The 21,906-nt window shown below is 47.4% G+C and overlaps 1 protein-coding gene across 3 annotated transcripts in view; it reads left to right on the forward strand.

The window, feature by feature from the left end:
* Nucleotides 1–21,906, forward strand: part of Mipep (mitochondrial intermediate peptidase) — a 125,615-nt gene that overhangs the window by 62,717 nt on the left and 40,992 nt on the right. For all 3 annotated transcript variants that reach the window (XM_039093685.2, XM_008770779.4, NM_031052.2), the window contains one exon: nt 19,068–19,189. In XM_039093685.2, the coding sequence (XP_038949613.1) occupies nt 19,068–19,189 (122 nt within the window). The remainder of the gene's footprint in view (nt 1–19,067; nt 19,190–21,906) is intronic.

Genomic DNA, 21,906 nt, shown 5'->3' on the forward strand with positions numbered 1-21,906 from the left:
CACTTCCCCTGGAGCTGGAGTAAGGAGTAGATGTCACAGCCTGTGGTGGGTGCTGAGATCAGAACTACAGCAGCCTAACCCTATACAAGGGCAGTGCACACTCCTAACCAGAGTCATCTCTAGTCCTTGTTGCTTTTTAATGACTTAATCCTCTCCTAAGAATCTTTTCTTTCAAAGTGATTGCCCGTTTCTTCCATTGTAACCCAGATTGTATACAGTGTTATAATTTTGCTGTTCTGGTATTCTAGATTTGTAACTTGTTGCTGTTGTGTTTTGAGACAGGGTCCTTGTCTTAGTTAGAGTCTTATTGCTATGAACAGACCCCATGACTAATGTAAGTTTTATAAAGGACAACATTTAATTGGGGCTGGCTTACAGGTTCAGAGGTTCAATCCATTATCATCAAGGCGGCAGCATCGCAGCATCCAGGCAGGCATGGTGCAGGAGGAGCTGAGTTCTACATCTTCACCCGAAGGAAGCCAGAAAGAGACTGAGCATCCCCAGGAAGCTAGGAGGAGGTCTCCAAGCCCACCCCCACAGTGACACACTTCCTCCAACAAGGCCACACCTTCTAATAGTGCCACTCCCTGGGCCAAGCATATGCAAACCATCACAGTCCTTAAGCTATCCAGGCTGTCCTGGAGCTCACACTCTCCTGCCTCAGCCACTGAAGCACTAAGATGACTGGTGTATGCCGACCACCACACTGACTAGGTTTGTGTTTCAGCATTCTTGCTTGCTCTGAAGCTGATGAGGGATATCAGGTCTAGGAAAGATTGGGAGAGCTCCTGTACCCTCTGTCCCTCTCAGTCGGCCTAGTGAGTGAGTTCTGGTATAGACCATGAACAGATGACTCCCACGTGGGCAGGTGTGTTGGTGTTATTGGTGCTTTAAAGAGCTTTGTTCAATAGTAGGTGGTAAAGCATGGTTGCTGGCATAGCTCTCCTTGGACCAACAGTATTTCTTAAAAAAAAAAAAAAAAAAAAAAAAAAAAGAGGTGCCTTTCCGATTTGCAAGAAGTGACTGTGGCTTTCCACATTTTTGTTCAAACAAGCGTGGCCCAGACTCTCCCTACTGTGCCAGCTGAGCCTGAGTCAAACTGAAATGAAGCCACAGGAAAAAGAAGGCTGGCAAAACAGAAGCTTGTCCCCAGAGCCCGGCTCGGCTCTCGCCGGCCTGGAGGACTGGTAGACCTGGCCTAGGAGATGCTGGTAGAAGGTGAACTGACTCCACTCTGGCACCCGAGCCAGCAGTCAGGGACACGGTATCCACGAGGAACGGCTGTTTTGTAGAGAGTAGAAATGTGGTACGTGTGATGTCACATGACTGTAGCCTGTCTAGGTGTTGGGTCACCATATATGTGTCCTAGGAGATAGGTCAAGACACAAGCTCTGTGGATTGGGGTGTTACTACCTAGAGATCTCAGAGAATCTGTGGGCGATGGTGCTGGAGAGATAAGGGCAGAGGATAGAGTGACGACACCTCTGGTGTGCAGGAGTGGCCATCAGAGGAACACTAGCCCAGCCTGCATGATTGGACATGACCTTTTCATGGGGACAGCCATTTCTCAATATCAGCAGAACCCCCAATTTCAAACATGCTATTTTCCTTTCTACTTCTGTTCCTGCAATCCCAACAGTATACTGTTCTGTTCTTTATTATGTTAGGGTTACATTGGCTAGATGGTGGCTTGAATATTGTTTATAGAGTGCTTGCTTTGAATGTGGTCTCTGATTCCCAAGGAGAGCATAATAAATGAAGGCTCACCATACGGTTTTATATGATCTGAAGGCTTCCCACGTTGGAATTGCTTGATTTGGAAAGCAAATTCCCAAACTGGCATTTCTGTGGCTACGATTGTGCGTTCAAGGGAAAGTAGCTGCTCACGGACAGGCCAGAGTGCTGAAGGGAGATTTGTAGCTGCTGTAGATTCCAGATGCTCGTGCCCCTGACTCTCATCCCCCAGCCTTCCTGATCCTACAGTGTGAAGAGCTTGTGAGGCAGTTTGCTGTGTGGCCTACGCTGGCCTGGAGCTTGTGAGGCGGCTTGCTGTGTAGCCTACGCTGGCCTGGCCACACAGTCTTGTCTCAGCTTCCCAGTGTGGGGCTTAGCGCACATGCACACAATGACCCTGAGGTCTTCTTTCCTGCTCACTTGATAGCTTTTAGGAGCTTTGTGTTGGATTCCTTGTGTGAAGTATGTGAATGGTATACCCATACAGTATAATATAGTGATATTGCAGAGAGAACTACACGCCAATGGGTATGTTGCATTAAAGCTAATTAAAATTGTTTTCAGTTTTTAGTTCTAAATATGTAAAGCTTTTCACAGGGAATTCCACCAATGAATGAACGAATTTAATGGTGCTGGGGGTAGAGCACAGGAGATCTACACGTAGGTGAGCTCTCTTTCCTAAGCCTTGCCTGAGCCACGCTGTCACTGCTTAGTTCTAGTATTACTATGGACTGGCATGGCTGCTTACTGCACCAGACAATGATGAGCTCCTTTTGGTGGTGTCGCTGTTTTAATTTTTAAATTATGGATGAAAGATGACTATAACAAGTAGTTATAAATTAAATAATTTTACCATCTGGATTAAAGGACTTTTGAGGGAGAAAAAATATATATATACACACTTTTTAAAATAAGGCTGGTGAAAGAAACTCTGAACACCCAGGGTCTTTCTGGAGACGTCATCTGAAGCTTGAGCACACAGGGCCTTTCTGGAGACGTCATCTGAAGCTTGAGCACCCAGGGCCTTTCTGGAGACGTCATCTGAAGCTTGAGCACACAGGGTCTTTCTGGAGACGTCATCTGAAGCTTGAGCACACAGGGCCTTTCTGGAGACGTCATCTGAAGCTTGAGCACACAGGGCCTTTCTGGAGACGTCATCTGAAGCTTGAGCACACAGGGCCTTTCTGGAGACGTCATCTGAAGCTTGAGCACACAGGGTCTTTCTGGAGACATCATCTGAAGCTTGAGCACACAGGGTCTTTCTGGAGACGTCATCTGAAGCTTGAGCACACAGGGTCTTTCTGGAGACGTCATCTGAAGCTTGAGCACACAGGGCCTTTCTGGAGACGTCATCTGAAGCTTGAGCACCCAGGGCCTTTCTGAAGACGTCATCTGAAGCTTGAGCACACAGGGTCTTTCTGGAGACGTCATCTGAAGCTTGAGCACACAGGGTCTTTCTGGAGACGTCATCTGAAGCTTGAGCACACAGGGCCTTTCTGGAGACGTCATCTGAAGCTTGAGCACACAGGGCCTTTCTGGAGACGTCATCTGAAGCTTGAGCACACAGGGCCTTTCTGGAGACGTCATCTGAAGCTTGAGCACACAGGGTCTTTCTGGAGACGTCATCTGAAGCTTGAGCACACAGGGCCTTTCTGGAGACGTCATCTGAAGCTTGAGCACACAGGGCCTTTCTGGAGATGTCATCTGAAGCTTGAGCACACAGGGCCTTTCTGGAGACGTCATCTGAAGCTTGAGCACACAGGGCCTTTCTGGAGACGTCATCTGAAGCTTGAGCACACAGGGCCTTTCTGGAGACGTCATCTGAAGCTTGAGCACACAGGGCCTTTCTGGAGGCGTCATCTGAAGCCTACTTGCCACTCTGCTGCTCTTACCCTTGCTCAAAGATTATTAAGAACTCTTACTGGGGCTCTTTACATGTGTGTGGTGCCTCGCACCTGTAAGCCTAGCATTTGGACTGCTGAAGCAGGAGCATTGCTAGAATTGTGAGGTCAACTTGGGCTCAGAATGACTTTCTCCTCCTCTATCTGTCTGTCTGCCTGTGCATGTATGTGGACACACATATACAAATACACCCCACACACACACACACACATACACACACACACACATACACACACACACACACACACACACACACCCCTAGAGAAAAGTGCCCCAGAGAAGTTAAATATTTACTCTTCTCTTGGGAGTAGTCAATTTAAATTCTGCGGTAAAACATTTTCTTGGGACAGTTCAGTCCCCTCCCATCCCTTTGTTCCTGCTGCCCTGCAAATGGCAAATCTCAGTGAGGTGAGGGTCTGGCTTTGGTAGAGCTACCTTTGAATATTTAATGTTGCTTAGCAAATGGTAGATTAAAGAAAACCATGCTCACTTATCTTTGCTGTCGTTTATCTTCAATATAGAGCCGTCTGGTGTATATCTAGAGACACCTAAGTGGTTAATGGTGTGTTAAATTCCTTTCCTCTTTGGCTACATAAACAACGGAGAACTTGTTTACCTTGCCTGACATGCTAGATTTACTATGGCTTCGTAACTAAAACACACACGTGTTGTAAACTGGAACACTAATCTCACGTTTGACTCATTTTCTAAAAACCTCTATGGCTTCAGCTTCTGGGAGAACTGAACTCTAGCTCTAAAACACACAGTCGTCTGGGTTGTTTTTATAACAGTCTTCTGAGCCAAGTTGCCAGAGTTCATTTTATCCTTGGTTTCTGTGATAGTGTTGCCCACCCTTTGGCCTGTAATTTGCTGCAGCTTGGATATAATGAACCCCCCACCCCCACTCCAGAATATTAGAAGCTTTGTGCTTTGAGCAATGCTCACGTGTTTCTATTTTTAGCATCCTTTATTCCAGTGACTCCAAGGTCAATCACACTATCAGCCATAGGGGATATACACAGAACACGGGGTCTCTAGTGCTCATGGAGAGATGGGCATGCCGAAGGACACTTGGAGATACCTAAGGACCTCTGGATCCTCCTCAGGGCCTCTAAACTGCCTGCCTGGAATTTTAAGAAGGGATGCTACTGAGTGGACATTTTAATGGCATTTTGGGAAGGTAAGATATGGGCTTGATTAAGCGTTCATGAGGTGTGAAAAGCACCACAGCGTGAAGAGTCCCTTCCGGATCCTCAGCGCTCCATAGGAGCGGCTTGGCTGAGAAAGGCAGTTATGTATGAAGCCCTCAGCCCTGCAGCGCTTAGTGGCTCCTTCCCACTGCTCTTCCTCCTTTCCTCCCAGGGAGGTGACAGTGCACTGGCTGCCCCAGCAAGCAGGTGCACACTCAGCAGCAGGGACACCTCCTCTGCCTCCTCCTCCTAAGCTGGAGTTCATGCATGGTCCGCTCACCCAGGCTTCATGCAGCAGGACACAATGACTAATGAAATATTCAGATGTTTGTCAGTAATAAAATAATCTTCTAAAATGTGCTATGCCAGAAACGGTGTGCGATAGAGCAATGCGCAGGCTCTGTGAAGACTTTCTTGTGTCTTCTGGTGAGCACAGGCCTTTGTTTCTGTTAGCTGTTGGCCAGCATTGTTGCAAAGTGGTCACGCCAGTTCCTGCCTCCAGCAAGACTGAGGTGTGTACTTGTTCTGCATCCTGCACAGCACTCAGTACTGCCAGCTCTTCCGATTATAGCCTTTCTTCAAGCCGAGCATCGTCTCACTGTGCTCTGTATTTGATGGTTCTCCAAATGTTTGCAGACCACTGGATTGTCTATCATCTGACAGAGTCTGATAGAAGAGTGGGAGCTGAGCGGGACAGGAAGAAAGGAACCACTCAGCAGTGGTAATGAGGGGTGAAAGGCTATGTTGCGGTAGAGAGGACTCTGGGGAGTATTGAGAACACAGGCTCATGGGAGATCAAGGGTCAGGGTAGCTGATAATGAGCTGAGATGCTTGTTGACAGGGGTAACATCAGTGAAAGGTCATTGCGGTCCACTGTTGGGAGCGTGAGAGCTGTGGGATGGACCAAGGAGCAAAGCAGGGTGGTCTGGAACACAAAGGCCATTCTTCCATTTCTTCCAGACCTGTGACAGACAAGGCTTGGGAGAAGGAAGCCATTATTAGAAAGGTGGTCATATTTTTGGTGGACTCGGGTGAAGGGAATCTTCAAAAGTGGCCAGTGAAAATAAATGTAGTTTTGCCAGTGACTGGGTTTTAGAGAGCTTGGCAGAAGACAAATAGAGAAGAGGTTGGAAAGTGGGGTGCCGGGCACTCAGACCAGCCAAGTGGATGGCTTGTCTTGATGACACTGGGAGAATGGCTCAATATGGTGGGTGGCCCCTGTTGAGTGCTTACCTGATGTTGAAGGAATGGCTGCAGGAGAGATGGAATGGAATGGGGTGAGCCTGGCCCGGGACCCCCCTCCCATTGTGTAGACACTGGGAGTCAGAAAGGGGGCACACGAATGAGAGGTTTTCATAGTTTGCAAAGGACAGTTACAAAAGCCATGTATGTGCTGAATGTCCCAAACTGAAGCTGTGTACAGGGACCCATAAAATGAGGATTGAATAGCTGGCCCGAGGTGTCACAGACAGTGTTGGTCCACAAATATGTAGTCGCACTGGACTGGGGCTCTCTTATTTGCATTGTCCCAAAACAATGACAGTAAAACAAAAGCATCTCACATAAGATAGTGGACAAAGTGTGGGCCAGGAGTGAAAGGCAGATCCGTGTTATTCACTTACTGTTATGTCAGTTATGTATAATTTATACGTAATACGCAGCTATGTAGTTGTTGTTCAGATATGTGAAAATCATTTGATTTTTCTGCCACTCAGAATGAGCATGAACAACCTGGAGCTCTACATTGGTGTAGCCACTGTGACACTAGACGCCAGCTTTGATACACTGGGCTAGGTGTTGTTCATAAATGTATATACACATTTGGAAGGAAGGATCAACACCTGAAGAGCTTATATACCTACCTAACCCAGTAGTTATTTGGGGAGATTCATGCTAAAGAAGTATAAATACAAATAAAACTGTAGACTCTCGTAACGTGCACTGGGGCCACCATGGTCGCCCTTAGGCCTGCTCGCTAATAGTACCACTTGCCTCTCTTGAGCAGGGGCACAGTTGTGTTCCCTGTCCCTGGAAACTGAGACCATGTGACTGTTGTAGTAGGGATGTGTGGACGGAAGTGATGCAGACTGTCTGTCCCCTTGGCAGTGGCGCTGAGAGCTGCCATCTTGCCCATCTGTGTATGCTCCCTTTATGTTAGATAGTGTGAGGAGAGCAGCTGTCCTCAGACAGGAGAGCCTGCGTTTCATGTTACTGGGTCCTGCTTTGTCATCGCCTAACTAGCAGCCCATGTGGTGATCTGAGGTGCACTCTCAGCATATCAGACTGTTCTCGAGTCTAGTGGGAATGGGAATTTAGAGAAGTGATTTTGAATTTTGACAAAAAAAGGCCAAGGAGAACATTAATACATGTTTATCACCCATTGTGGACTAAGAATGAGTTTTGTTCTTTTTATGTGTATGTGTCAGTTCACATGTGTGGAGGCCAGAGGTCAATATCAGTGTCTTCCTTTGTTGCTCTCTACCTTATTGTGTGTTATGTTATGCTATACATATGTGTAGTGCATGCATGAACACGTGTGCAGGTGTGCACCCTAATTCAACTAAGTGGAGAACAGAAGGAATTTTGGGTGTACTGCTCTATCACTGAACTAGACTGGTAGCCAGCAAGGCCCCGTAATCTTGTCAGCGCCCTCCTCCCTACAGTGTTCGGGTTACACCCATGCCCAACTTTTAATGTGGACACTGTGGATTTGAACTTGAATCCTTGTGCTTTTACAACACACACTCCTAGCTACTGAGCCACTTCCCCAGTCCATCCCCAGCTTATTTTTAAGACAGTGTCTCTTGCTAAGCCTGTCCTGTGTTCACCAGTCACCTAAGCTTGACAAGCCCCAGGGGTCCTGGCTCTGTACTGGGCTGGTAGCACATGCCACTCCACCTGGCCCTCTTCCTGGAAACTGAGGGTCTGAATTTAGGCCCTCGTGTCTGCACAATAAGCTCTTTATTGACTGAGCCATCCTTAGCCCCTTGCTAAGTTTTATTTAACTGTAGTATCCCATTTTTTTTCAGTAATGAGCTTATATTAATCATAAACTCAGAAAGACAACAGTCTCCCCAGTCCCCCCATTTCCTGTGCCATTAGAGGGGAACCGCTCTTTGAAGTGACATTTGTTGCAAAGAGTCAGCTTGTTTGATGTGGCACACACAGCCCTGGACCTGGGTGTAAATACCTTTCCCCTTCCTACAAGAGCTTCGAAGTTCGCTGCAGAAGAGCCTTGCCCTGCACAGCAGTGAGCTCTGAGGCAATAAGCACATATTGCCAGCCACTGCACAGAAGTGCCGTGGTGTAGGAAGCATTAAAATAGGTATTGGCGTGGATAAACCACGCGTACATTGATAGATGAGAATGGTTGAAGCTCTGGTCACAGTAGGATGGTTTTGGGAGGTGAGGCCATGGGGCCTCTCCCCTTACGGCCTGAGCTGGAGTGCTTTTGAAGGCTTGAGTGTCTTAGAAATGTTTGAGCTTCCTGTCATTGTCTGCAGTTGGCCATTATCCGTCAACCAGCATCAATCATCCGTCCACCAGGACAGGTCCTCCCAGACTCCTGCCAGCACTGAACCTGCTCTCCCAGCTCCTAACAGTGTAGGCCGTCCAGTTTCTGTGCATAGGCTGCAGCACCCAGGCAGCTAAGACTTGAGGTTTAGATCGGTCTTTCAAATAGTTCTGTGGCACTTTACCCTGTTTTGTATAGAGTGGAGTGACACTTACCTGCTCACCACGGCGTGGCTTCCTCATCCCCGCTGTGGTTTCCTGGGCCTTGTCCTCCTGTGGGGTTAGTGCTTTACTTCAGCCCAAACCCTAACTCCATTCTCTTGGCCCTAACTCTCCTTTAATTTCTAGAAGACCTGCAGGTGTCCCTGTGACACAACCGTCTTTGTGCACGTAACCACTTTAGCTAACACCCATAAGAACAGACAGCCGGATAAAGATGCACACAGCATATTCACATTGCACAGCTCTGCAAGGGTTTTCCCTTGATGGCCCCGATTACTCACTTTAATTTTGACAGTACTGTAACTTACAGCTTTTTGCCTGCTACCTTTTATTACTGGTCAAACTGACACCATTCCCTGTCTTTATATAGAGAAGGGTGAGAAGAGTCTATTTCCCATGTTTATGTTGATCATTAATATCTTATCCTCTTATCTTATTTTTCATAGTTATTGAGTCAGCTTCTTTCATAATTCTCTTAATATTCAAAAAGCTTTATTTGGTTGGATTGAATTTTTTTCTGTCTTCTAATAAGAACTATCAGAGTTTTCTTATAGTCCTTTATCATGTTTGAATAATAATGTCTTAGCATTTCCCAACCCTGCCTGAAAAACAAAAAACAAGACTTTTCTTTAGTTACTGTTACTGTTTGTGTGTGTGTGCGCGCATGCGTGCGTGTGTGTGTGTGTGTGTGTGTGTGTGTGTGTGTGTGTGTGTGAGTGCACTGCTTACAGAGCCAGAAAGAGGGTGACTCATTGATTCCTGGAGCTAGAGTTACAGGCAGTTGTAAACAGCCTAGTGTGGGGGCTGAGAATCACACTTGGTCCCCTGGAAACACAGTAAGTGTCCTTAACTGCTGAGCCCCCTCCCAGCTCAAAGACTTCTTAATACGAACTCTTTGTCCATATTTTGTTTTGATACTCTTTTGATTTTATTTGTTTATTCTCAAATCTTGATTCGAATAGCTGTGGGTGTGAGGTGTGAGATTCAGGACCAACTCTGGTTTCCCTGACGTTTGTTGATACCTCCTCTCTCCTGTATGCGAAGGTCTTCTTAGAACTTCTCAGAGTGTTTGTGTGCAGCAAGTTTCCTTCTGCTTCTGACTTGCCACGGCAGAGGCTCTCACTTTGGCTGCATCATCATATGTGTAATTTGTGTTTGTCCTTGAGTTTTAGAATGGCTACCTTTGTCACCGTTTGTCGCCCCCTGCTCCTCCTGCTCTCCGGGCATGGATCTGTGACGTCCTTCTTAGACATCTCTCTTGCCATCTATTTATGTGTTTGATTTTTTTATCTGTTTACTTTCTCTCTCTCTCTCTGGGCTAGTTCCTGCTCAGCAGAATTTTTGCTGTCTTTCCTAGGGTTTGCATGTTTCCATTTGTCCAAGACTGGTGCAAATTGCTCGAACTTCAAAAATAAGGCTTAAATAATAACGAAAAAAGATGCTCATCATCGCTATGTTTATGGTATTAATGGGGTGTTTCTCGTTTGGCCCACCATTAAGAAGGAGACTTAATGGCTATATCTGAAGGAAGAGAACATCCCAAGTGTAGGAGGCACGCTCTAATGTTGAAAACAAGACTGAAGTAGTAGTGTGGGGGCGCAGTGTCACCCAGAGCACCCACAACAGATATAGAGGGGACTGCTCTGGGCCCGAGTTGAATAAGGCGTGATGTAATGCAGGAGTCATGTGGCATGGAGAAAGCTAGCATCCAGGTCTGGGTCAGGTTGTGTGTGTCAGGTTCATCTGTATGTGAGCATCACATACATGCAGGTGGTCAGTGCTGCCAGCGTGACGGGACCTAGGAGATATCAGGAGAGAGTGTCTCGAGTGGGTAGGTTAGGGGGACAGAGCCAGCCCAAGTGTATATAGTACCATCCTAAGGTCTGCGGCCCTGGACTGAGTACAAAGAAAGGCCCTGAACACTGGAGTTCATCTCCCTCTATTTCCTGACTGTGATGGTGGCCAGCCCTTCATGTTCCTGCTGCCATGGCTTCCCCACCATGTCCGTCTACACCTCAGCCTGTGAGTCAGAATAAACCTTTTCTTTCTTAAGTTGTCTCTGCCGGGTGCGTTGTTGTAACTCATCATGGTGATGCTGACGTGGTCTAAGCAGCACAGCAAATAGGCACTATCACCATGAGTAGTGGGATAACTGAGGTACAGCTTGAGGGGAATCCAAACAATGAAAGAGTGTGGGGAAACAGATTCATCAGTTGCTGGTGGAATGGGCCAGGAGATGACAGGAGACTGACTCAGTGGGGAGCACACTGTGTCAGCCTCTTGTCCGTGGAGATTGACAGCTGTCTCTGCTTTTTAAGAATAGCCACTTGCCAGGCTACCAGGGGCCCTCATTGCGACACCCAGCCAGTTGTTTAAGTGGCCATAGGGCAGATCTGTGTCCTTCTAATGTCTGTTATGACCAAGCGTTAAAGTAATTCGCCTCTGACACACCTTGTAATGTGTGCTGGGATGGCCACTGTCTTCAACACTGTCTTCAGATCCTGACTTAGCACTGATGGCAATCTCTCTTTTCACATGTGTGTGTTTTTCTGTGTCTCCAGGAAGCTTTGAAATAGTCTGATTTATGGGGAGTGAAAAATGAACCGAACTTTCTCAGATCATGTAGAAAAACTCAGACACTTAAAAGCCAGAAAGAAACAGCCTGGGAAATGATTTACTCCATTGCAGCGCAGACCTTTTCCCACTTACCCGAAGTGCAGTCTAAATACTTTCACATCACTGAGTCCTTTAAATGGAAGCAAGGGGAATCTATAAAACAAGCACGGTTTACATTCTCAGAACCACTTCTGCTAGCTTGCTTCCCCCTCGAAACCTAGTTTACCCTTCAGACAGCTGAACCAGTCGTAGATTGAGTTAAAAGCGAAGACAGAAACAGAGAAGACTGTGGAGAACAGAGTGCAGCTCCAGGTGTAGTTGAGGACCACAGCACTGGAGCAAATGCACAGCACTGGACGCTGTTGAGCCGCCCTACTGCAGCAAGGACACTGAGCGGAGAGCATCGTCCGACTGCTGAGCGGCCGGCAGCACTGTAGCTCAGGGATCTCAAAGAGGCCTGTCCTCTGGGGAGTCCTGGTGCTTGGTCTAGACTGCCTTCTAGTAACTTCTCCCTTGAAATTACTTAATAGCACCATGTTCCCCTCACCCAGCTTCCCCCAAAGTGGTGCTCCTCACAGCATGTGCAGTCAGAGAAAGACAGCCTGCCTTGCTGTGAGATTGCTACCTCGGGAGTCTGAATTAGTCCACCATGACAACCTGTGACATGCACTGCTCTTGTTTCTAGGGGGCACAGCTGAGTGTGGCTAGCTAAAACTAACTTTAAAACTGAATGCTATTCTTTGTCTTTAGGTAAGAGTCAACCTACATGTAGTTAGGAGCAATGGAGGAGGGATCTATAGGGATTTGGGATACCCTGGTCCAATCGGATGCTTGGAAAGCATGAGTGTCTAAGAATGACAGCTGCAGAGAGCCTCAGAGCCCTTTCTGTTTGCCTGCTTGCCCATAGGCCTTGGCATGTGCTGTGAGGTCACCATCTTAAGTTATGTTTCCTGATGATCTTTTTGCCTTTTTCTCTCTTCTTTAGTAGTGTTGCTTTTCTTATTTAAGCATTTTGACCTAATGCTAAAACAAAGTGTCTCAGATCAAAAGTTGCCCTGACTGCATACTCTGCTAATTTCCCTCTGTTTCTCTCAGAGCTAGGCATGGCCTCCTGTATTGCTTCCACAAATCACTCATGTATAATGACCCACAGTTTTAAAAAATGAGTATTAACTGCCTCGGCCCATGATTTTTTTTTTCCTCCAGTAAGTCACAAAATGTTTTTCAGACAGACCAGTTTTAGACCTAAATTATTTAGAAAAACCTCACCACAGCTCATAATTAGCCCCAGCATTCCTGTTTCCCTCACGTGTTTTATGTCCTTTGACAAACATCGCCCAGGACACATGACTGGAAAAACACGATGACAGGATGTGGTGGTGAGAACTCTGACATGGTAGCGAAGTGTTTGTGCTCATGGGGCCAGAAGTGGTATTCCATCTGGGCACAGCTATTTCGAATTTGAATGTTACCCCGTGTTAACCATGGTGCATAGGTTATATCTGCTGAGAGGTCTGTGCAGTCCTGGAGGCCATGGGCCTCTCAGAAGGTTTGAGGTTGGTGAGCAAAGTCCTATAGCAGCCGGGATGAGCCGTGAGGAGACAGCTATGGGGCCAACATGGACGGTGATAGAAAGTGTGTGTGTGTGTGTGTGTGTGTGTGTGTGTGTGTGTGTGAGTGTGTGTAGATGTGTTGGTCTATGGAAATGAATCTGAGACTCCAGAAGTAAACCCATTCATTTATGCTCAGTTTATTCATTAAAGACTGCCAAGACAAGTCACTGGGAAAATAATTGCCTTTTAAAAGAATAGTGATGGCTCAGCTGTGCCCACATGTGAGGGTGAAACTGAACTGCATATCATGGCACAGAAAGACTCAAAACAGAGTAGGGAGCTCAACATCAGAGCTAAAACTAAAGAAGGAAGACATGGCTCCATATAGTCTTCACCTTGAATTACACAATAGTTTCTAGATTTGACACCAGCAAGCAAGCAGAGACCACAAATAATTAGGACTCATTAATCCTTTAGAAAATTGTAGTCAAAAGGCATTACCGTGAAGGTGACCGACACCACACAGAGTAGGTAGAAAAAGTGTGTCTGATGAGTGTTTAATCTCCAAAATGCATAAAGAACTCTGGCAACAATAACAGCAAATAACCCACTTTTTAAAATGAGCAAAGGATTTCAAGAGCTGCTTCTCCAAGGAAGATAATAGAAGGCCAATCCATACATAACATTCAATGTCATTAGTTATGAAAATTCAATCAGAGACCAACAAGGGAAGGGAGCTACCCTTTCTCTGTCTGTTAGTCTGTAAGTTAGTTGTCGCTAGAACATCCAACAATTTAAAAAGAAAGACTTGTTTTACCTCAGTGTTGGAGAGGGCTGCTGTCTATGGCTAGCTGGCTCTAGTGTTTCTAGACTGGTGAGGTTGAACATTATAGCATAGAAGGTTTGCAGAGCAAAGCAGCTTAGCTCATGACAGACAGGCAGGGGTTGGAGACAAGGTACACTGCCTGGTCCCACATCCCATACATCCCGGCACCTCCTGTAATGTTTTCCTCTTGTGAACCCACTAGTGGCTTAATTGTTGACACCAATAAGCAGCCAGAGACCACAGATAATCAGGACTCATTAATACTTTAGAAAGTACAATTATATGTGTGTACTGATCCTAAATACCAATGTTGAGTCTTCTCATCTCACTCTTTAAAATTCCAGTGACTCGCTGTTTGCTATTAGTCAAGCACTCCTTATGTTTCAGCCACAGTTAGAACAGTTTCTACTTTTGTGGGAAAAGGGTTGTCCACGCCATTACTTAAGGGATTTTGGACATTCTTCAGAGCAGACAGTCAGGGAGGATTGATGACACAGTGATGGAGAACAGGCGACCCTCGTCATTTCAGGGGATCGGTCGCGTGTTTCCTTTCTGGCAGCCCTGCCACGCAGGATGCAGGTAGTAACAGGATCTGCAGATGACAGGCTGTCGCTGCCCTGGGCGATACTTGAGAGCGCACAGTTAATAAACTTCTGGAATGCCTTCTCGGGATGACAGGTGGGTGGCAGAACTATACGATTCCAGGGCTGAGGGTGGCTTTACATCCAGCAAACTCAGTTCTCAGAGAACCATGCTTCATGTGGCCAGCTTGGTCCTCATAAGCTGTGTGTAATGGATGTTTACGTTGAGATGAATTAGAGGCACTTTCTCTAGGATAATTACAAAGGAATTCTAGAAAGCTGTGAGCTCCCCAGCTGGGGACTGTGAGCAGCATTTAAAGCTGAGGTGAAGAAGGTTGGGAGGTAAATGTGGGGAAGTAAAGATAAGATGGAGACTTTGAGCCTCAGGATTCAGATGAGGCCGGTGTGACTGTCCTTCGTCTTTCAGAACCACATGTGTGTGTACCTTAGGCTGATGTGTGAGGTCAGTAAACATACAGTGGCATTGTCTCCACTCTGATTTGTCACTTCAGGAATCAGAGGCGGGCTTTGGGGTGTGTGTGCAGTAAATTACGTTACTTATTTCCTGAGATCCTTGCAGCTTTGGTGGTCGTGGAAGGTGGGAGACAGGATGGCTGATGCATGTGAAAGCGCATGAAGAGCAGGTATTTGTGTCTGATCTTTGTGGTGTGCGGCATCCTCTGGATGGATACTTACCACAGAAACCTCCAGTCGCAGGACACTAAGAAATGTCTGTGCTGTCTGCCTGCAGCAGGCTTGCAGGTGGCAGTGCCAAGTGAACTTCCTACTTTTTTTTTCCTGAAAACCACAGGAGAGCCCCCATGAGACAGTGTGATGCTGTCACATCTGCAAGGGAGGCAGGATAGATAGAACCAAGCATCTGTGATTGTGCCCAGGGCGACTGTTTTATTTACTCACTGAATCATACTGCAGTGTGAGATACACTCTGTGTGTGTGTATGTGTGTGTGTGTGTGTGTGTGTGTGTGTGTGTGTAGGCACTTGTATGTCACAGCACACATATAGAGGTCAGAGGACAACTTGCAGGAGTCGGTTCTTTGTACCACAAGGTCCCATAGATTGAAAATCAGGTTGTCAGACTTGATACCAAATGCCTTTACTCACTAAGCCATCCTGCCAGCCCTAATCTTATTTTTAATTTTCTAATTTTTTGAGACAGGATCTTTCTTGTCAGGAGTTCCAAACCACCCTGTGCTATTATTATAAGAGCCTCTCTCAATAAAACAAAGTGAAGAAAAAAGGAAAAAAGAGTCTTACGTCTATCAAATAATATAGTCAGAGAAGTAGTTTCAAGACACCAAATAGCCTAAGATCCAATTTTGTTTTGTGCCGTGGCATCCTCTTGTCTGCAGTAGGTAGTTGATAATTCTGACCTGGGTCAGACTGTCGCTCCAGAAGCCCATGATGTCTGGCCAACCACCTTCAAGCTCCTGTCAGTGTTCCTGCAGAGTTGTCTGAGTCCTGACCTAGACGCAGCAAGTGTTCACCCACCAGAGGCAAAGAACCCCATGCTCTCCTGCAGTCTGCGATGCTTCAGTGATAGGCTGGCTGCCTCCTAGTGGATTTTAGATAACACATTCATGCATGTCACTGGAAATGAAATGCTGTGTGCCATGTTTGATAGGAAATTTAAGAGAAATGACAAGTTCCATTAGTCAACACTAACCCATGGTTAGGGGGTGCTGAATGCACAAGTCCCTCATCCAAGTTCAAAGGGGACAGTAGCAAATAACCGTGCTGCCCTGCGTCCCTAGAGAGCCGTGGAGCCACCAAGGACAGTGAGAGCCCTGCAGCTTCCACTCTGAGCTCTCTGGCAGATTGCAGGGTCACATGCTTTTACTGCACTGCTTCACCAGAGATGGGATCCTGACTGTCTGACACCCTCCTCCCCCCTGCAGCAACAGTGAGAGTCAGCCTGGGCCAGTGTGAGCAGTCACAGGCCTGTGTGGCCGGCTCTGCACTGCTGCTCATGCTGTGTGTTTTGAAAACTCCGAGTAAAGGCGAGAACTATGCTCTTTGATAAACACCTCTTAGGAAGACTTAAAGGAGAACTGACGCCTCATCCCAGAGCCCTGCAGCCTGACTCCAGAGAGAATAATGTCCAAAGAGAAATGGAAACAAGAGCTTGTATGAGGTGGTATTAGCGGGAATATGGTAACTGTGTTCAAACAGCAGTGTAATTGCAGGTCTTTCCATGAGCTTATGGACCTCAGATGAAAGGGGATAGGCAGGCATGATTTCCTATTGTGCCTTGAGGTAAATGCAGGGCTTAGAACCAAACTCAAGGCTGTAATTAGAGAGCAAGAGGCAGTGAGGCTGCACCCCACACACCTGATGCCTTTCCTGTTCTCAAAGTTCTCACTTTGATTGAGCTGTTTATAGGGACTCACCTGTGTGTTAAAACGAAGGAACCTAGACATTTCTCAGCTCAGTCAGGCTGCTGTGGAAGTATGTCTGCTCTGCAAGCTAGAACAATAGTACTCAGCGAGAGTCTGTACTGCGCCCTTCACCCCCTCCACCACCTCAGCCATGACCGTGAAGCTAGTTCTGTAGGTCACGAGGAAGACAAAAGACAAAGCCCTCGGCCGCTGTGCCGCTGGCTCTGTGAGATGCTGGAATGGATGTCCTGATGAAGCATCGTCCCTGAAACAGCAGGCGTAGTCTGCCAGAAGCCCCATCACAGCACGGCCAGATTGCTCTCCGGGGAAAACCCCAGCTGGAGAGTAAGATTCTAGCACACCATAAAAGAATGCAAACCCCCACCCCCACCCCTACCCCAAGTAAGGCAGGCTAGGCAGAACTATGCGTAGGTTTCAAGTGAATTCCAGAGGACCACTCTTTGGGCTAAAGTGTAGTTAGTCAGAATTGTACTGAAATTTGACCACAGGTGGTCCTGGGCTGTTTGGCATTCTTTCAAACACCGCTGTGGGAGGCTGGGAGGGTGGCATGTTAGTAAAGTATTTGCTCTGTGAGTGTGTGGATGCACACCTACGTGAGAAGCTTGCTTGGCAGTATGTGTCTGTTACCCAGTGGTGTGGAGGTAAAGACAGGAGGATCCAGTAGTCTAGCCTACTTGGTAAGCTCCAGGGTAACAAGAGACTCAACAACTAGGTGGCGAGCAACCTACAGGCAAGCAGAAGATGCCTGGTGTTGACTTCTGGACTCTTCATGCAGGTGTACAAGCATGTACACACGTGTGCGTGCGCACACATACATACACACACACACACTCACACACTCACACACCCTACTTTGTTTAAACAAGGCCTGTAGTCAGGTTTACCTCATCTGCCTCCCCGCCACAGGGGCTTAGGTAGCAAGAGGCTGAGGGGCTGAGTTTCTGGTGCTTTGCCCCGCAGTAGTGTAGCCTTCCACAGGCCTCTGGCAGCCTTGCTTCATGGACTACACCTGTGCCTTGAGGAACATGCATCTTGTGCTAGGTTGAGGGCAGGCCTGGTAACTGACAGCAGAGTGCTGGTCTGGAGGCATTGGCATCTTGTTCTGACTGGCTTTGCGCCTTACTGGTGTCGGTGTTGCTCTCACGGCCGGCTCCACAAGATACTCTGCCAGGGAGACACAGGTAGGACCTTCTCTCACACAGTGTCTGCCTCGTTTCTAATCATAGACTTTTGTGAAAAGGAGAGTGGGCATTGAAAATTATTGCCTATCTTTGCCACGGTGGCCCAGTGGCCCAAGCTGCATACTTCCTGTGCCAGCACCTCGTCCACACCAGGCAGAGTCATTACCTCAAAAGATGTGTGGGAGTATAGCTAGTACGTGACCTTGGCCTTAAAACTGTGAGCTACACATGGGGTTCCAAGTGTCCTGGATGTGCCATACCTCTGTGATGAAGGGACTGTCCTTTCAGACAGCTTGGTTTCTTTATGTATTAACTAGAACTTGCTTACCTAGTTCATAGCACACTACAGAGTTGCAAGAATTACAGTTTATTTATACTTTATTTCCCAGGGAATATAAGACTTGTTAAAGAATTATTCTACAAGAAAAAAAGGCTTTTTTAAAAAGTATTTTAGGTCAGATAAAATATATACTTGAAGAAGGTGTAAAATTGTGTCAGAAAGCCAGGCGGTAGTGGTGCACACCTTTAAACCTAGTGCTGGGGAGGCAGAGGCAGGCTTCTGATCTCAGGATCTTCTGAGTTTGAGGCCAGCTGCTCTGGAGAGTGAGTTCCAGGACAGATTCACAGAGAAACCCTGTCTCAAAACAAACAAGCAAAATTGTGTCAGAAAACGGAAACCCTAAGTGCCCTCTGGGGCAAGGTCAGAAATGCTGTCCAGGGAGCTTCTGCCTGCCCCTGCCCTGCCCTCAGAGTGGGCGGCTTTCCATGGTATTGATAGGAAAAGAAGTCTCTAGCGGGTTCACTGTTCTTTCTTAAGGTAGCTTCTCATCTGTCCTCAGAGTAGATGCCCACAGGAGCTCCCCTCAGATGCCCGTGACTGGGCTGTCCCTGCACCTCATTTTCTGCTCCTGCTGCTCCCATTGGCTTTTCCCCTCCGTCCATCTGCCATGCACATCCTGCAGTGACAGGCATGCTCTTGCAGAGAACCCAGGTTTGATTCCCAGTACCTACATGGTGCTAACTCCAGTTCCAGAGGATCCAGCATCCTCTTCTCACCTCTGTGGGCACCAGGCATGAATGTGGTGCAGGTACATGCAGGCAAAAATCTACACACAGAACTAAATTAGCCACATTGTGAGGTATCGACATATAATGCCAGTTTATTCAGACACAGTGAAGCCCTCAGTAGTCTACAGATACGACAGTATTGATGTTGTGAGTGACATGACTCTGAGGTGGGATTTAAATGGACACATTGGGCTTTGTGTACCTGCGGCCTCGTGTCCTCTTGACCGCTGTTCTCAGCCCTGCGTTGGCTTCTCTTTTGGCAGGCCTGGCAGCTGAGGTTCAGCCACCTGGTGGGATATGGCGCCAAGTATTACTCATACCTCATGTCCAGGGCTGTGGCATCCATGGTCTGGAAGGAGTGCTTCCTACAGGATCCCTTTAACAGGTAACAAGGTGGGATGGGGAAATCTATGAAACAATCTTTTACTAGGCCTCTCCCTCCCATGAGCCCTTCTGCCTCCTGGTGTGACCATGACCATTCCCTAACTGTGCAGCTCTGGAGTCTTGTGTGGGACTTTCCTGGTGTTCTCAGGTGTAGCAGAGCCCGAGTACACCCTTATTCTGTTTGCTTGCTTGTTTGTCTCCCTTGCCTGGAGCGGCATTGGTCAATTGCCATTAACACCCAGTTTGTCTCTGGAAATGGCCCTCATTCCTGCTTGGATGCCTTCTTTGTCTAGGGAAGTTGTCCATACAGAAAATGGGCGTCCTGAGGAAGGGGGCTGCCCTCCTGATCGCCTCGACTTAGATCCTTTCCCGAGAGCCACGCACTGCCCCTTGAGCAGCACAGGTGGCTGCAGTGTGCCACCCCACATCACTCCCTGCTGTCTGGCGTCTGCTGGGCCCCGTGAAGCCTTGCCCCATGTGTCCTTCATCAGGATGACCAATGGTTTTTGACCAGCATTGACCATGTTGGTAGAATGTCCAAGACATGACTTTCTGGACCACTCTCAGGAGCCACAATATCAGTAGATTAGCAACAAAGGTGCCCTTGGAAGAAGAATATCAAGTCCACCCCTTAGCAGAACATGGCCAGACCCAGCCATAGAACATGCAGGTGAGCACTAGTGGCCTGCCTTCTAGCCACAGGTAACAAAGAATGGAGGAGCTTAGCTTTGTCTCAGCTGGGAGTTCTTCCTGGTGTCCTCACAGGACCTTGTAACAGTAGGAGCCCAGAGGATCTGTGGCTCTGGCTTTAGCATTCCTTAGAAAGAGCTTCCTTTGAAAGCAAACCAGTAATTACAGCCTGATGTCATAGTCGCTTAGAGCACTTTATCTCCTCACCACCCAAGTGAGATATCCCTGACACCTCTCAGGGAGGTACCCAGGAGATGGAAGATGGTTATCGCCTCTGTAGCGTTACCTGTTAACACACACAGCCCGTCAGCTACAGATGCAGTGTTACCTGTTAACACACACAGCCCCTCAGCTACAGATGCAGTTACCTGTTAACACACACAGCCCCTCAGCTACAGATGCAGTGTTACCTGTTTACACACACAGCCTGTCAGTCACAGATGCTGTGTTACTTGTTAACACACACACAGCCCCTCAGCTACAGATGCAGGCTTATCTGTTAACACACACACAGCCCCTCAACTACAGATGCATTGTCACCTGTTAACACACACAGCCTGTCAGCTACAGATGCAGGGTTACCTGTAACACACACAGCCTGTCAGCTACAGATGCAGGGTTACCTGTAACACACACAGCCTGTCAGCTACAGATGCAGGGTTACCTGTAACACACACAGCCTGTCAGCTACAGATGCAGGGTTACCTGTAACACACACAGCCTGTCAGCTACAGATGCAGGGTTACCTGTAACACACACAGCCTGTCAGCTACAGATGCAGTGTTACCTGTAACACACACAGCCCCTCAGCTACAGATGCAGGGTTACCTGTTAACACACACAGCCTGTCAGCTACAGATGCAGGGTTACCTGTAACACACACAGCCTGTCAGCTACAGATGCAGGGTTACCTGTTAACACACACAGCCTGTCAGCTACAGATGCAGGCTTATCTGTTAACACACACACAGCCCCTCAGCTACAGATGCAGTTACCTGTAACACACACAGCCTGTCAGCTACAGATGCAGTTACCTGTTAACACACACAGCCCGTCAGCTACAGATGCTGTGTTACCTGTTAACACACACAGCCCCTCAGCTACAGGCACAGCATTACAGCCCCTCAGTTACAGGTAGCCTTCCAGCAGCTGAGCAGAGCTGGCTTTCCCTACACTGAGCTGGGGGAGTTTGGGGGACATCAGATGGAAAAGGGGATCCTGTGGGCCCTCCACACCACCCTCTTGTCCCCAAACCCTTGATCTACACCTCTCTGTCTTTCCTACGGTTTCACAGATCCAAATAACCTCAGAAGTTAATAATCACATTCAGGTCCAGAATCTTTTCAACTTGGATCTGACGTCATAGGACTTTTTACTGTTTTTCACGGCTTGGTACCCACACTTTATTTTGTCTCCTGCCCTTTGCATTCTGCAGACACTCGGTCTGCTTTACAGACTAATAATTTCCAAAGGGTCTACAGCCAAACTTGATTACAATAAATCAGCTTCAGGGATGGTAGCTCTTTACTGAAGATTTCTATAAAATGGACAAAATATCATCTTGTTTGAAAGAACCATACTTTACTAGAAACCACATGCTAATAAAAACGTATCTCCAAATATTCCTATGTTGGTTCTATGTGAATTCTTGCCTAGACACGTAGCTGCAGTACTTTTATGATCTTGTAAAAGTTAGCTTGTAAAAGTGCTCTCTGGACTAGGAAATTCCTAAGCTCTGTCAAAGAGACCTTTTTTCTTTCTCTTGTTGTGTTTGGTTTAGTACAGGCTGCCTTGGAACTCACAACCGTTCCTCCTCAGCTCCAGAGTTAGGCTTACAGGTCTTCACTAAAGGATTTTTCTAACCGAGAGCCAGACTCTGGCGTTCAGGACTCCAGAACAGAGGCATGACAGGGGAGGGCTTTGATTTGGGGGAAGGGCACTATCTTCCATGGCCAGAAGGAGGGACACCACCTCCTCTTCCCCACACCCAGGCCAGAGGTTGGCCAAAGCCTCTTTATACCTTGCTCT

The sequence above is a fragment of the Rattus norvegicus genome, chromosome 15 (genome assembly GCF_036323735.1).
Source record: "Rattus norvegicus strain BN/NHsdMcwi chromosome 15, GRCr8, whole genome shotgun sequence".
NCBI lineage: Eukaryota > Metazoa > Chordata > Mammalia > Rodentia > Muridae > Rattus > Rattus norvegicus.